A 14,478-nucleotide genomic window follows, 5' to 3' on the forward strand; every position below is an offset into this window, starting at 1 on the left:
CCTGCAGTCTTATACATGGCTGAAGCTTCTGGAATGCTGGTTTCAGTGGGGAGAGGGAAGGGAGTATTTGTTATTGTGATTTGTGGAGAGGGATGAGGAATGTCCCGTCCATTCTTGTGTTACAGTTGCTCACCTCTGATGAGCACGTTATTTTCCAGAACAGAGACTGTATTAGTAATTTCACTTTCTGGTTAATTCTGGTAACTTGGGACATTTTGGAGAGCAATTCTTACTCCGTTTACAAATTCACATTTTGCTTGTTGTTCCCCAGAGTTAGTGTTCATGTTACACAGTGACCTCAGACAAGCCAACAGATGCCTTGTGGCATCACAGGTTTGTTCAACCTGGCTGATTTAGTTAAGACAACAAAGATTGTGGAAGAGGAATCATAGGTTTGATCTTTCATTGTGGGCGCTACATCTTGGGAAGAACCCTGAGTGACCCCAAATGAGCATCCTGAGCTCCCTCCTGGTCTCATTTCTGTGTTTCTCCTGCCTAATCTGTGGGGACACGTGTGGGATGTTCATAGCCAGAGCTGATTGCCACCTTGCTCTACCAGTGGTGCTTTATTTAACTACTTTATGCAAAATACTCTGAGAGTATTTGAGTCTTGACAAGGAATTAGGTGGGATTTTTTTCTTTTTTTTTCCTGTCTACATTAAGGTAGTGTCTCTCCATTGAAGACGGCAGAGTGCAAAACTAATACATGCCTTCAGAGGCTCACTCAGTGTTTGAAGGGCACATGGCAGAAACAGCTTTGTGTAGGGGACTTTATTCTTCTTTTTACATGTGCATTTTAGCTCTTAGATCCTTCTGCAGCCCCTCTGCAGCTGCAGAGGGAAGATTGTGTCTGCATTTTCTTCCTTGCAGGTTGCCAGTGGCCAGGTCAGCTCATGGTGCCACAGTGTACAGTGACAAGCTGTGGATCTTTGCTGGATACGATGGCAACGCACGGTATGGGGCACTGTCACCCTCTCCTTGACTGCTTTTGGGAAATCCCAGCCCCTCAGTTTCCACCTTTGTAGAGACATTTCCATGTTCCAAGAGGTTTAAATACTGGAGCTTTGCAAACCCACTCTGTTGTTGAGCATTGCACTTTTGCAGTTCACTAGTTCATGTTCACATGAATGTGTGCTTAAAGCCTAAAGATCTGGTTACTCAGAGTGGCTGTGGATGTGTAATTTGACAGCATGCTTGGTTGTAAGGCTGCAAAATGATCTTTGGAATTAGGCAAATGCACATTTCTTGAAAGATCCCCAGCACAGGCCAGCTGACGTTGCTGAATGCTTAGAGAGCAAAGCCTGGATTTGCTGTGAAATCATCTGACAGAACTAAGAGCAATGTGTCAGTTTTTTCTCAGAAATCTCTGGAAATATGTAATATTTAGGTTGAAGGGAGGTGGGATTTTGTATGGGGAAAGACTGTAAAGGAGTGGTGCTGAGATGTGAGAGGGAGCCTGGTGCTCTGTCTCACAGTGGCTCCTTGCATTTGCTGCTGGTCTGTCAGGGAACAGTCAATTCTGGACGTGCCCTTTTTTTCTGTCATGATGAACTTGAGGAGTCATTTATATTGATATACAGTATTTGCATCATGAGAGAACACAGAGATTTTCACAAATGAGGAGGTGAGGAGATTTTCACAAATGAGGAGCTGCATTGCCTCCTCTTTTGAGAAGAATCTTTAGAAACAGCTGAAGCTTTGTGTCCAGCTCCACAAAGTCTCCAGGAGAGCTGCTGACAATCAGGAATACAGATGGGATGTCTTTGTTATTTCTGGAGGAGGAATTGGTATAAGATTCATGACTGTGGGATTGTTCAGTGCCAGCTTAAGGAGTCCCCCTGGGCCTTGGGTAGCTGTAAGGAAGGAGTGGGTGAGAGGAGCTGTCTAATTTATGTTAAATATGTCAGATACTTAAAAAAAATGTCTTTTTATGGAACTCGAGCCTCCAGGCAGATTTGAACAAAGGAAACATCTGTAGTTACTGTGAGTAACTTGTTCTAGGAACAGCACAGTCAGAGATGTATCAGGTTACCTGCTTCATCCTTTCTGTATTTAAGGAAGGATTCAGCCATGTAAATAATTGTTGTGGTCAGTCTCAGTACTTAACAGGGATGAGCAGAAGAAGCAGGGTAAAAAGGGGTATTTTGTAAAAATCCTGAAGATTAAATAGCTCAAATCCTTAAGCTCCAGACTGAGTTGCTGTATGTAGCTGTTAACTGCAGGGTACTTGTAACTACAAAGATGCTGAAGCAAGCTGGGGTGGGGCTGTAAGATTTAGGTGTAGGACAAAGGGATTCTAATAATTGTTTTTCTGTCAGTGGAAGTAGGAGATTCTTCTTGTGCAGAAGGAATGTTGATGAAATAGGATTTCTGCACTTTCAACACTGTTGCAAAAAATGAATTGTTTCAAATCAAGCATTTTTTGTGTTATGGCACAGATTAAATGACATGTGGACAATAGGCCTGCAGGACAGAGAGCTGACCTGCTGGGAAGAGGTAAGAAGCTTTAATTTCAACTAACACATAAAATTCCGGTTTTTGATGCAGAATTATTTTAAATTTCCCATGCTAGACTGCACTGCTCTTTCTCCAAAATGTGTTTTTGATCCACAGTGAAAAGAAGCAGTTCAAATTTGATTTGGTTTGGGTATTTGCAAAACCAAGTGTGTATGAAAGGGTGATTTTTTTGCTTGTGAATCTGTGAACTGGACTTGGACTTCCCACGGGGGATTTGCTGTGCTGGACCTGCACTCCCACTCAGACCAGTGACACAGACTGGGAGCTTTGCTGGCCAGCTGACCAAAGTCCTGATGCTTGCAGTACTGGGAGCTTTCAAAACATGGCTTCCCAATCTTTTTATCCAGGGAAAATCAGCCATGTAAGCACAGCAGGAGTTGATTACCTGTTGATTACCAGCTTTACAGGGTCCATGCCATGTGCTCACCCTGGCTGCACCTGTGTCCCGTGGCCCTGCAGTGTCCTCAGCATGTGGAGTTGTGCACTGTAACAATACATTTCTGATTCTGAACTTAATTACATTTCAGATTGAACAAAGTGGTGAAATTCCTCCTTCCTGCTGTAATTTTCCCGTGGCGGTTTGCAAAGACAAGATGTTTGTTTTCTCTGGCCAGAGTGGAGCAAAGATTACCAATAATCTCTTCCAGTTTGAATTCAAGGAAAAGATGTAAGTGTAGACAGTTAAGTCGTGCAAAATCCACAAAATCCTTGACTGCCTGAGTTGTGAAATGTAATACTCAAGGGCACTGGGGGAGAACGCTGTGTCTCCTGGTGATGAGTGTAGGGGTGACAGGGTAGGACAGTCAGGATGGATGGAGAGGAGAGATCTCTGCAGCCAGGGCTGGGAACTTGGGGGTTATTGCAAAGGGCCTGGGTGCAGGGCCCTGCTGGGAGCTGCCAGCCACAGCTGGAGCAGGACTGAGAGAAGAGAGGGGGAGAGAGGATGAGAGGGTAAGAGAGTAAAAGGGTAAGGAGTAGAAGGGTAAGAGAGTGAGGTTCCCATTACAATACCATAAATCTTCTTCTGTGTTGAATATTCTAATTCTCACTAACCAATCTAGTACAAGATACAAATCCTATAGCATTTACATACAGCCTGTAAGAATCACTACATTACCATACTGTGTTACATTTTAAACCCTAAAAACTCCTCTTTGGACCCCTTCTGCCAAGCTGTAGGGTCTGCTCTGCCCCTTGGAGCTGTCTGCAAGCAGAGGGTGTTGTTCCATCAAAAGGGGATCACCTTCAGCTGGCCACACCATTGTTTTCCAGTTGTTCAGTAACTGAGGGATCTCAAAGCTTGCTTTCATTTCAATCTCATTTGTAGTTTCCATATTCTCAAAATCTTTTGCCAGACAATCATATTTATAAGGCTTTCCTGTTTCACCTTGTCCCACAACGAAGCACAGAGTTAGAAAATTTAAAAGCACTGTAAAAAGCTCCCACGTTTGCTGTTTGCTGTCGCAGCTGGACCCGGATCCCCACGGAGCACCTGCTGCGGGGCTCGCCGCCGCCTCCGCAGCGCCGATACGGGCACACCATGGTGGCCTTCGACCGGCACCTGTACGTGTTCGGCGGCGCTGCCGACAACACGCTGCCCAACGAGCTGCACTGCTACGACGTGGACTCCCAGACCTGGGAGGTCATCCAGCCCAGCCCAGACAGTGAGGTAAAAGCTTCAGCTTGTGCTTTTTTCCTTTGTGCTCCTTCTTTTTTGACTCATTTTTGCCATGGATGCTTTTTGACAAGAGCATTGGCTTTTAGCTGAATAGGAACAACTCCTTACTACTGATGATTAATCAGCTCAAATATTGTGGGTAGCAGTCCTTAAAAATTAGTCAGTGTTGACACATCTAAAACTTCTCTTAACACGTTTTAAAGAAATACCATGAAACACTTTGATATGCGTTTCAATCATTTGTTCAGTCAAAAGCTGAACAATTAATTCAGTGTGTACCAGTGGTTCTTTTGTTGGCTGTGTGATCCTCTTGAAGCAGAATTCAAAACTAGACAAGGTTTGATTTGAAGGACACTGTAATGCCCATGTGCATAAAATCTTATAAATTCTGATTTTAGATAGAGGTGTGGCTGGAAAATAGTAATATGGAGGCTCAGATATGGCTGTTTTAACATACTTTCATTAATAAGAGATACAAATTTAAGAATGTCTGTTTTTACATGGACATCAAAAGGCTGTTGACTACCAAATGCCAAGGAAACACTCCAAATGAGACAATATTTAAAAGAAAGAAAGATGAACATTTTCAATCTGTTTCTTTTGCTACTTGCTACTCATGCAAGGTAGTGATTGTGTAATAAAATGTCTGGTTTTTCTCAAAGCACACTCACAGATCCTCTCTGGGATCAGCTTGTATTCCAGGTGGAAGTGCCAAGGGCTCACCTGATTTCAGTGCATATTTCAGGTCATGTAAGTGAGGTTCATTTCATCCCAGAATGCACAAGCAGTTGTTCCTGAAGTCCATACCAGTGTGTGTATTTCCTGGCTTTGGAACAGCAGCATTCATTGTGTTTATTAATGTGAATAGATTTTACCTTAAGCCATGTTAAGATAGTGCAGCTGCTGTCACAGTGGTGTAGGGTATGAGCTGCTCTGCAGGAGGAGATGCTCTGTGTGTGTGCTGTGCACACAACCACACAGCCTGAGGTTACACTTCAGACAGCTGAGTGTTGCAGGAATTGGGATCAGGTGCAGAGTTACTGACTGAGCCTGCACAGGTGTGACAGGGCTCACCCCAGAGCTGTGTGGGGTGTTTGGTGTGTTTGTGTTTGCAGACACAGCATTGGATGAGCTGGACAATCCCACACACACACAGAGCTCAAAATTAACCGTGCACATGGGCCTCCTTGGGAACTGTTATTTGACCAAAGTATTTCACAGCAGCCTATTTAATGCTTTACAAAGCTGGTTTATTGTCACATGAAATTAATAAAGCTGCTTCTTCAACTTATTAAAGCCACGGTTGTCTTCAGGAGTGTAGAACCTGTTCTGTTCCTGCCACTGTTACCATTTGACATGTGAGGCTTCAGCAGGCATTGGTTCTTTGGGACACAGTTGCTTTTTGGTTCCAGGAGCAGAACTGCTCCTGGAAGTGTTGTAAACCAGCATTATTCCCTGAGTTATCCCCTGCTGAATTTCATTTCAGATTTCAAAGCTCTTTTCTTCGTCTGTCTGTAATCCTGGGTTGGTTGCTTGTGTTGTATTTTGTAGTTTCTTTCTCTGGTACAGCATCTAGAAACTGATTTGGTAGAAATGGGAGGTGAAACTGGTGCTGTTGAAACCCATGATAGTAAATTTTCCTAAAAGACTGATTAACTCCAGACTTTTTGTGTTTCAAGTAAGTTTTAAATTATTTTGTGTCTTCTGGAGTCATAACTAGGTAATTTCTCAGAATAATTTTCCTAATGTTTCCATGAGCTTTTGGCAAAGACTTCTAAAGGTAGCAATGAATCTCTAATACCATCCTGTTCCCTGGACACTCTGAACTTGGATTTTCCTTTTTTATCCATCTCTGTGAGCAAAATTATTCATGTTATTTCGAAACAAAAAAGAAGTCAGTAAGTGCAATGCTGTCTCAGCACTTGAGGGTTTCTGCTGTGTGTGAAGTGATAGTGACCTCTGTTATCAAGCAGGAGAATGACCTACCTTGACTTTTAGAGTTGGGTTTTTTCCTTTCCACTTGATGGATAGTAGGATTTACCTTCTGCTTGCTCAGTATTATGTGGTATGATCTTAGAAATGCTGCATTACAACATTGCTTGACCACACTGTGGTGAGGTTACTTTCTTACTTATGGTCATGTGATGCATATCCTTAATTCTTTCTTCTTTTGGATGTTTAGCATGGAATGAGTGGAGCCTCTGGAGTCCAAAATAAGGTTTGGTGCTGATTAAGCTATAAATTCAGTGGAGATTTTTACAGTGCTTGGCAAAAGAGATTACAGAAGAGATTGCATATGCTGAAGGAGAGTCATTACTGCCATTGCAGTCTTGTTCTCTGAACTTAGGCTGCCCTGAGGAGCTTCTCAAGGTGATCAGGGAGTGATTTGGACTTTTCAGACCTGTTCATGCCAGTAGCAGGAATAGGTGTCAGGTGGAACTTGTGTATCCTCTGCTGCCCTGTTATGGCTGACACAGAAGGTGACAAGTCACACAAGGCTGAAGAATCTCAGGGTTGTTACCTGAAAAGGGGGCACAGTTTGGGCATTAATTACAGCAAAGTGGAGTGAGTACTGGGAAGATCCTAGAGGCACTTCTTGAGCACAGACAGCAATTGTGTGTCAGGTGCTGCAGGTGCCCTGAGATGCCTCTGGCATTTCCTGCATTTTGAGTAAACAGGGAGAACAAACCTGGGAGTAGATCTGGCAATGGACCTGTTGTAGTTCTCTGCCCAGGGCACTCAGAATTCCTGGTAGTGCCTCGCTCTGGGATGGAGGATGGGAAATGGCTGTTGGGTAAAGAGGGCAAACTGAGATGGAACAGGTCAGTACTTCAAAAAGAAACCAGGAGCTGCCATTTTATGCTTTAGGATGTCTCCAGAATGGATAACAAGACATCCTTGCTGAGCTACACAATTGCAGTCTGTAGCTCCTCAAAGCTATATACAATACATGGACATATATATTGTACAGAGCATACAGAGCTATTCCCCATCCTTGCTGTGAGATGATCTTCACAGCTGCAGCTTCTCCTTTTCTAAAGCAGCCACAGGAATATCTTGTCTGAGTCTTTGCCTGCCTGCACACACTGCCAGAGCTTCCTGGCATGCTGGATTTTCTTTATACAGAGCTACTGAAGGATTTCAAAAACAAGAAATAGATTGTTTTGTTTCCTCAAGTTTTTCTATTAAACTCAAGATATCTTTTACTTTCTGAAGAAGGTTGGAGCAGCATAAGAAATCAGCAGGCAGTAGGAGGAAAAGTGCCCTGTGTTGCACAGTTGACAAACACATGTGCATGTGGCAGTCATGGCTTGTGCTACAGAGAGGAGTGTTCTGTATGACAGGAGCTCTGGGTCTGGCAGGGAGCACAGTCAGTTGTGGACACAGACCCACAGAATCCAAGGTGATGTTTGGAGCAGCCACTGCCTCATAGAGGCAGGGTGTTATGTCAGGAAAAAGGAAATTCTGCCTCCTCACAGTTCCCATCATGTCCCCGTGGCTGCAGGGACTGGCAAGTCATCCATCTCTCCTGAAGTTATGGGGGAAATCTCTAAAACTTGTTCTGGGAAACATTTCAGTCTCACAATTAGGGCTTTCAAAGCCAAGAGCAATAAAAATCTCCAATTTTCAAAGCTCTTAATTTTTCTTTTAACAAGCCAAAAGGGAGGTTAATGTGCTGGTAACCTTCTTGGGCTTACTTGGAGGCTCAGTTTTGGAGGTTTCTCAGACAGATTACAGTGACGTGGTTTGTGGGCAGCTGAGGAAGATTAAAAGGATTTAGTCATCCTCCTGGGCATGAGTGTGCCCCAGTCCCCCTGTGCAGGGATTAGTTACACCCCTTGAGGTACCTTCAGGCAAGAGGAACACGGTACTGTGTGCACAATGCCCTGAATGCCTGCAGTGAGCCCCTTAACAGGATCTGCCTCACTCGTGGGCAGGGTGGTTATCAAGGTACCATGTTCTGCTGGGAGAGATAAAACTGAGCATTTCACAATCCAGAGGGTAGGCTGATACTTTTGGTGTTTAATGTGCAGTGCTCAGGCTTGCATCCTTTTTTAAAAAACTGTTTTAAAAATGTAGGAGATTCATACCAGTGCCCTTTGCAGGTCTGTGCTCAGTGAACTGGAGAGAGACATCTTGAAAATGTTTGTGTTTATAAGAATCTGCACATCAGAGTACCTGTAGATAATACTATTGTACAGCTCCACGTCTGTTTGTCAATTCTATGTTCATATCCTTTCTGAGGGGTGTTCATTATTACATCCTTTTACAGTATTCTCCCAGAGAAAGCAAAATGCAAATGATGTGGATGATAGGCAGAAGGAATATTTCTGTAACTCACTTAATGGTGAGGAATTGTTATAGCACAGATTGAACGTGACCTGCATTAAGATGGTATAAAATTGAGTAATGGAAGGAGTTGAAATATGCTTTTTGATTGAGGAGCAGTTACTCAAACAAAACTTATGCCACCAACCTTGAAAGACAACAGAAAATCACAACTTTTTTCCAAAATTTACTAGTTGTCCAGAATTTTGCCAGTTACTGATTACAATAACAGTCCACTCAGGGATTTTGATTTCTTCTTAAGGTGAGTGCAAACAGTCCAGGTTCCAGTTTGACTGTAGGATACATTTATGAACAGAGTGTGTGGTCTGGGCTTCATGGTTTCCCTTACAGCATCCCTGGAAACAATCTCTTAAATTCCCAGTTCTTGTGGGGAGCTGAGAGAGCTCCTGGTGGTCTGAAATGGCTGGAAGTGCTCTGATAGTCTTCATTCTAGAAGCTGACACAGTGTAGTGCCATTAAGTAACATAAATACATGATCCTTGTGTTTATTAGATAGATCTTCCAGTATAACATCTCCCCACGTCGTGTTTGCAAACAGGGAGGTTGTTCAGAGAATGATTCAGGAATGGGAAGCCCAGTGACCAACTATGAAGTGAAGTCTCTTTCAGGTGTAAGAAATTAAATCTTCCCTGGCTTACCTGGGGAACAGAGGGTTTTTAATCTATCAATGAAAGATAAAACAAGATCCAGCCACTTTAATTTGAAACTAGAAATATCCAGACTGAAAAAGAAAGGAAAACAAATGTTTACAAATTTTAAAGAATGAGAGTAATTATTTACTGGAACATTTATTTACATATATTTACGGGAACATCTGGGTTTTCTTTTGTAAAGTCTTCATTACACTTAAACCAGGATTTGATATTTTTCAAAAAGAATGTTTTCCTGAAAACAAGTCTAAATTTCAGTACCTCTTCACAGAAGTTTGGTAGGTTGGTGTATTCAGGAAGTCAGATTAAGATCCCAGAAGTCCTATTATGGTTATTATTGGATTTTTGAATGCACGCCACATGCCAAAGAGAAACAAATGGGTGGTCACTGGATTTCTGTCAGCTGTTGTCAGATTTCAATATATGATCTTTTGTGACATGTTCATTGCATTTGGCTGGAGTTTGGCTTGTTCTTCAAACTGCCTCATCCCCTCTGATGAATTATACATTAACATTGCTCTTTAAATTTGCAGCTGATATGTACCAAAACAATTTTAAAGGAAATAACATTTACTATTATTACAGCTGTAAATAAATTACAGGCAGCCTCATACCCTGACCTTTGTGGTTATGCTGCCACGTGTTTGGATGTCGTTGTTAATAGATTTACCTTCCTGGTTCCATTCTGTGCTCTCCAGTGAATGCCAAATGGAAAAAGCTCATCCTCAGTGTAGAGCACAATTGCAAAGGATGTCTCTGTTGCATCCCCTGTCACTTATCATAACCACAGCTGATAATGTTACAAGCTTTTGTTATTATGACTTTGCTTCTGTGTATGGTGATTTAACCCAGAACCCCCCTGTGCTGGGCTGATCCCCCAGGGGGGCAGCAGGGCAGGGGGGGATTCTGCCCCTGTGCCCTGCTCAGGTGAGACCCCACCTGCAGAGCTGCCCCAGCCCTGGGCTTCCAGCACAGGAAGGAGCTGGAGCTGCTGGAGCCAGCCCAGAGGAGGCCACAGAGCTGCTCTGAGGCTGGAGCCCCTCTGGGAGAGCTGGGGATGTCCAGCCTGGAGAAGAGAAGGCTCTGGGAAAACTTAGAGCCCCTTCCAGTGCCTAAAGGAGCTCCAGGAGAGCTGGAGAAGGACTTTGGACAAAGGCCTGGAGGACAGGACAAGGAGGGAATGGTTTCCTGTCGCAGACATCTTTTCTCTAAAAATCCTTTCTTTAGGATTTTTCCTTCTGAGAAGCTGAGAGGCCTCAGAGACAGAATGTAAACAGTGGTTATCTGCTGCTGTGGAATGCAACAGGTCCACCTGTGATTGGCCCATCCTGGATGTTTATAATTAATGGCCAATCAAGGACCAAGTCCGAGAGAGCTGCATTTGTTGTCATTCTTCTTATTCTATTCTTAGCTTAGCCAGCTTCTGAGAAAACCTGTCCTTCTTTTTCTTTTTAGTATAGTCATAATGTAATATATATATCATAAAATAATAAATCAAGCTTTCTGAACGTGGAGTCAACATTCTCGTCTCTTACTTCACCTGAAAACCCCTGTGAGCACGGTCACAGTTTCCCACTGCCAGAGGGCAGGGTTAGATGGGATATTGGGAAGGAATTTTTGGCTGTGGGGTGGGCAGGCCCTGGCACAGGGTGCCCAGAGCAGCTGTGGCTGCCCCATCCCTGGAAGTGTCCAAGGTCAGGCTGGATGGGGCTTGGAGTAACCTGGGCAAGTGGAAGGTGTCCCTGCCATGCAGGGGTTGGAACAAGATGAGCTTTAAGGTCCCTTCCCACCCAAACCATCCTGTGATTCTGTGCTTTATGCTAAGTTGTAGGTTTCTTTCTATCTTCTTTCTTCAATCCCTGACAGTCTCTCTCTGTATTAATGGCTCCATATTAGGAAGTGGTGCTTACAGAGGTGATCCTCTGCTTTTCATCATTGTTAAGCTGCAGTAGGTCCATTTATGTTGACCATGTAGTTATGGCAATCTCAATAAATAAACTGCAGACAAAATATTTTTGGCTTTCTGACATTAGTGTAGTGTTGAAGATTTCATGAGATGTCTTGAGAAGTCTACCAGAGGAAATCTCTAAGAACAGGCTGGAATTTTTTCTCTCAGAAACAGAATAAGTATTGTTCACCCTGTGTGGGGCAAAGGAATGGAAATAGCTTTTGAAGAGGTTCATTCTGTGAGTCTGTGATGGAGCTTTTATTCCCTGTTTTCTTGTCTGTACCGTCAAAGAGGAAAAGTAAAAGCTAAGTTTCCATCTTGGATGTAAATTAAATTTCTGTTGTAACAAGAGCACAGCTGTGTCCCAGCCCTGCAACTTGTTAAACAACAGGAGGAAGTCTTAGAATCACAAAAGCAGGTGGATTGGAAGGACTTCCAAGGCTTTGAATGCAACCTCATGCTCAGAGCATGTCTGGTTGAAGCAGGCTGCTCAGGGCATTGTCCATTCCATTCCATTCCATTCCATTCCATTCCATTCCATTCCATTCCTGTGTATCTCCAGGGTTAGAGATCCAGCAGCTTCTCCTGGCTTCCCACTATCATGGGAAGCCATCTCCTAGTGCTTGTGCACTATCATGATCAAAGACATTTTCCTCTCACACTAAGAAGGAACTTCCTGTGCTGACTTGAGTCTGCTGGCTCCTCTCTTCCCACCAGGCCACTCTCTGAAGAGCAGCTCTGACTTCCCTGCAGGCAGGTGCCTCCTTTGCCTTCTCTCATGCATCCTCTGCTCCAGCCCTTGATCACAGCCCTGCTGTTGGTGTCCCTCCTCTGGACTTACATAGGTCAATGCCTTTCTGTACTGGGGATCCCAGAGTGCTTCAGCTGAGGGCTTAAAAAGGGTGAGTAGAGGAGGACAAGTCCCATCCCTGAGCTGCTGGAACAGCTGAGGGGCTGCTGGCTGTGCTGCCAGAGGATGCTGCTGAACCTTCTGCAGCTCCCTGTCCACCACATCTGTGTTCTGGACAGCCAGTCCCCAGCCTGTGTCATTGCAAGGAATGACTGTCCTGGGGACAGGACTTGGCAGCACTTCCTGAGGCACCCATAGGCCCATTTTCCAGCCTGGCTAAGTCCTTTGGAATATCAGCCTCCAGCATTTCAGCTGCTCCAGACAATTTGCTATCAAGCATAGACTTGCTGAGAATGCAGTGCCCTCCTATAACCCATGAAGCATTTTGAAGGGGGTGATCAGGTTAGTCAGGAAAAATTTACCCTTGGTAAATCCTTGCTGACTGGTACCAGTCACCTCTTTCATGTGGTACAAGTAGCTTCCAGGAGGATTTTCTCTGTAACTTTCTTGGGACAGCAGTGCAGTTGCCTGGCTCATGGTTGACTGTGTTCCCAAAGTTCATACCAGGCCAGATTTTTAAAATTAATAGATACTTTTTGGGTTATAAACAGCACTTTGGTTACACTTGGGTAACTGCAGTGATAAACTGGATGACTCTGTTGCCATAATCTGAAAGGAATGACAGCCTAAGGAAAGGCCCAGTAAAGGAGCAGCAGCCTATGGAAAGGCTCAGTAAAATCCTTCAGCATTTGCCTGCTTGTCTTCATTTGTAGAGCTGCATGTCTTGAAGTTCACTCTAACATGTGTCTGTTCCAATTTTGTCTGAAAGCAGAGATTGTCTGCACCCAGCATGGGAAAACATTTTAAATCCTTAAACCTCCTTGAACCTAAAGACCATCCAAAGCTCTGTCTGTCCATCTGTTTGAGTTTGATGCTGTTGCCTGGTGTAACTGTGTGGAAACATCTCAGGTATCAGCAGCTCCCAGTCTCCCAGTAGTGACAGCTCCTTTGGACCTTTTGTAGCTTATGGTTTTCTTCCAGTTTCAGAGAAAAATAGATAATTCTTTTACCTGTTAGTTTATGTTGGTTCACCAGGTTGGTTTGTTGATGGCTTTAGGTCTTCTTATTTTATTTTGGCTTTGAGCTTTTAATTATAAAGAAATCTGAGCACATCATTACTGGCTTTTGAGTTCAGTGCAACAATTTCCTTCCATAATCCTGCTCATTCATAGCTGAGTGTGAGGAAAATGAACATTTACACAGCTATAAATCTATTCTGTAAATGTAAGGCTTCTGAGGAGCTGAGAGTAAGAATGGAGAACCTTTAAACAGCTGCAGAGGATTTGATTTTAGCAATGTCCTAGTATTGCCCATAATGTTGAAATTTCTATCACAAAAAGCACTGAAGCTTATTAAAATGTTCTGAGAAAGGAGTCAGAGAGGGAAGATAAGCACTGCAACAGCACAAGTAGTCACAGCCTGCAATAATAGCATAGTTAATGCATTCCTCACAGCCAAGAGAGTGAATCTCACTACAAGGAGGTTGAATTTTTGTCCCCGACCCAGTTCTGCTGCCTGTCCAGAAGAGCTGGGCAAGCCATGGCTCTGTGTGTGCTGCTGACCTGCCAGCTGAGGAAGGGCTTTACTTCATCCTCTTCCAGTGTGTCAGTCAGCTTTGACATAAAACACAGGTTGTCACTTTGGGATGATCCATCTGGCCTGTTTTTTCATCAAGACAAAACGTGGGAAGGCTGTCTCAGACTTGGGAATAGCTGATGGATATTCCCTCTTCACCATCTTAGCTTGTGATCTGTGTTTTGCCTGCTTGCAGTGAGCAAACCCCTCAGCTTCTCATCCTCGTCCCTGGAAGTGTCCATGGCCAGGCTGGGTGGGGCTTGGAGCAGCCTGGGCTAGTGGAAGGTGTCTCTGTCCATGGCAGAGGGTGGAACAGGGTGAGCTTTAAGGTCCCTCCCAGCCTGAGGCAGTCTCAGATTCTGTGATTTGTGAAGAGCCATTGGGAGAAAGAGGGCAGACAAAAAGCAGCTAATGCAAGAGATTTCCTTGCTTTGTGTCTCTGTCGTTGCACAAACGTTGAGGAAACCACACAGCTAAAATGTTAATGGTTCAGTCACAGTGATGGGTTCCAAACAAGACCACAGAGCTTTCTCTGCACTGACCCTGAATGTTCTGGATACACAGGGATGATCTTCTGGAGCTTCAGCTGCAGGGGACTGCTGCTCCATGTCCAGTCTCTCATGCTTTCCATTGATAGTTTTACACACTTTTATTTTTAAACTTTGTAACCAGGTGTCCTACCCAGCACTGGCTTGACAGGGTATCTGCCCCAGAGGAAGCTCCCACTGTGGCCTCCAGAGAATGGGGTTTAAAAAAATCTTGGGATGTATTTGGTTTAGATTTCAGCATAGCAACAGTAAAACAAGGACCTACAGCAGACTCAGAGGTAAATAAAGAAACACTTGAAAGT

At 43.9% G+C, this 14,478-nt stretch overlaps 1 protein-coding gene across 1 annotated transcript in view; it reads left to right on the forward strand.

The window, feature by feature from the left end:
- The window catches only part of LZTR1 (leucine zipper like post translational regulator 1), a 36,427-nt gene that overhangs the window by 2,557 nt on the left and 19,392 nt on the right, over window positions 1-14,478 (forward strand). The window contains exons 6-9 of the mRNA XM_054648835.2: window positions 871-954; window positions 2,439-2,496; window positions 3,045-3,184; window positions 3,985-4,186. Coding sequence (XP_054504810.2) covers window positions 871-954; window positions 2,439-2,496; window positions 3,045-3,184; window positions 3,985-4,186 — 484 coding nt within the window. The remainder of the gene's footprint in view (window positions 1-870; window positions 955-2,438; window positions 2,497-3,044; window positions 3,185-3,984; window positions 4,187-14,478) is intronic.

This window comes from Agelaius phoeniceus, chromosome 25 (assembly GCF_051311805.1).
Source record: "Agelaius phoeniceus isolate bAgePho1 chromosome 25, bAgePho1.hap1, whole genome shotgun sequence".
In the NCBI taxonomy this organism is placed as follows: domain Eukaryota; kingdom Metazoa; phylum Chordata; class Aves; order Passeriformes; family Icteridae; genus Agelaius; species Agelaius phoeniceus.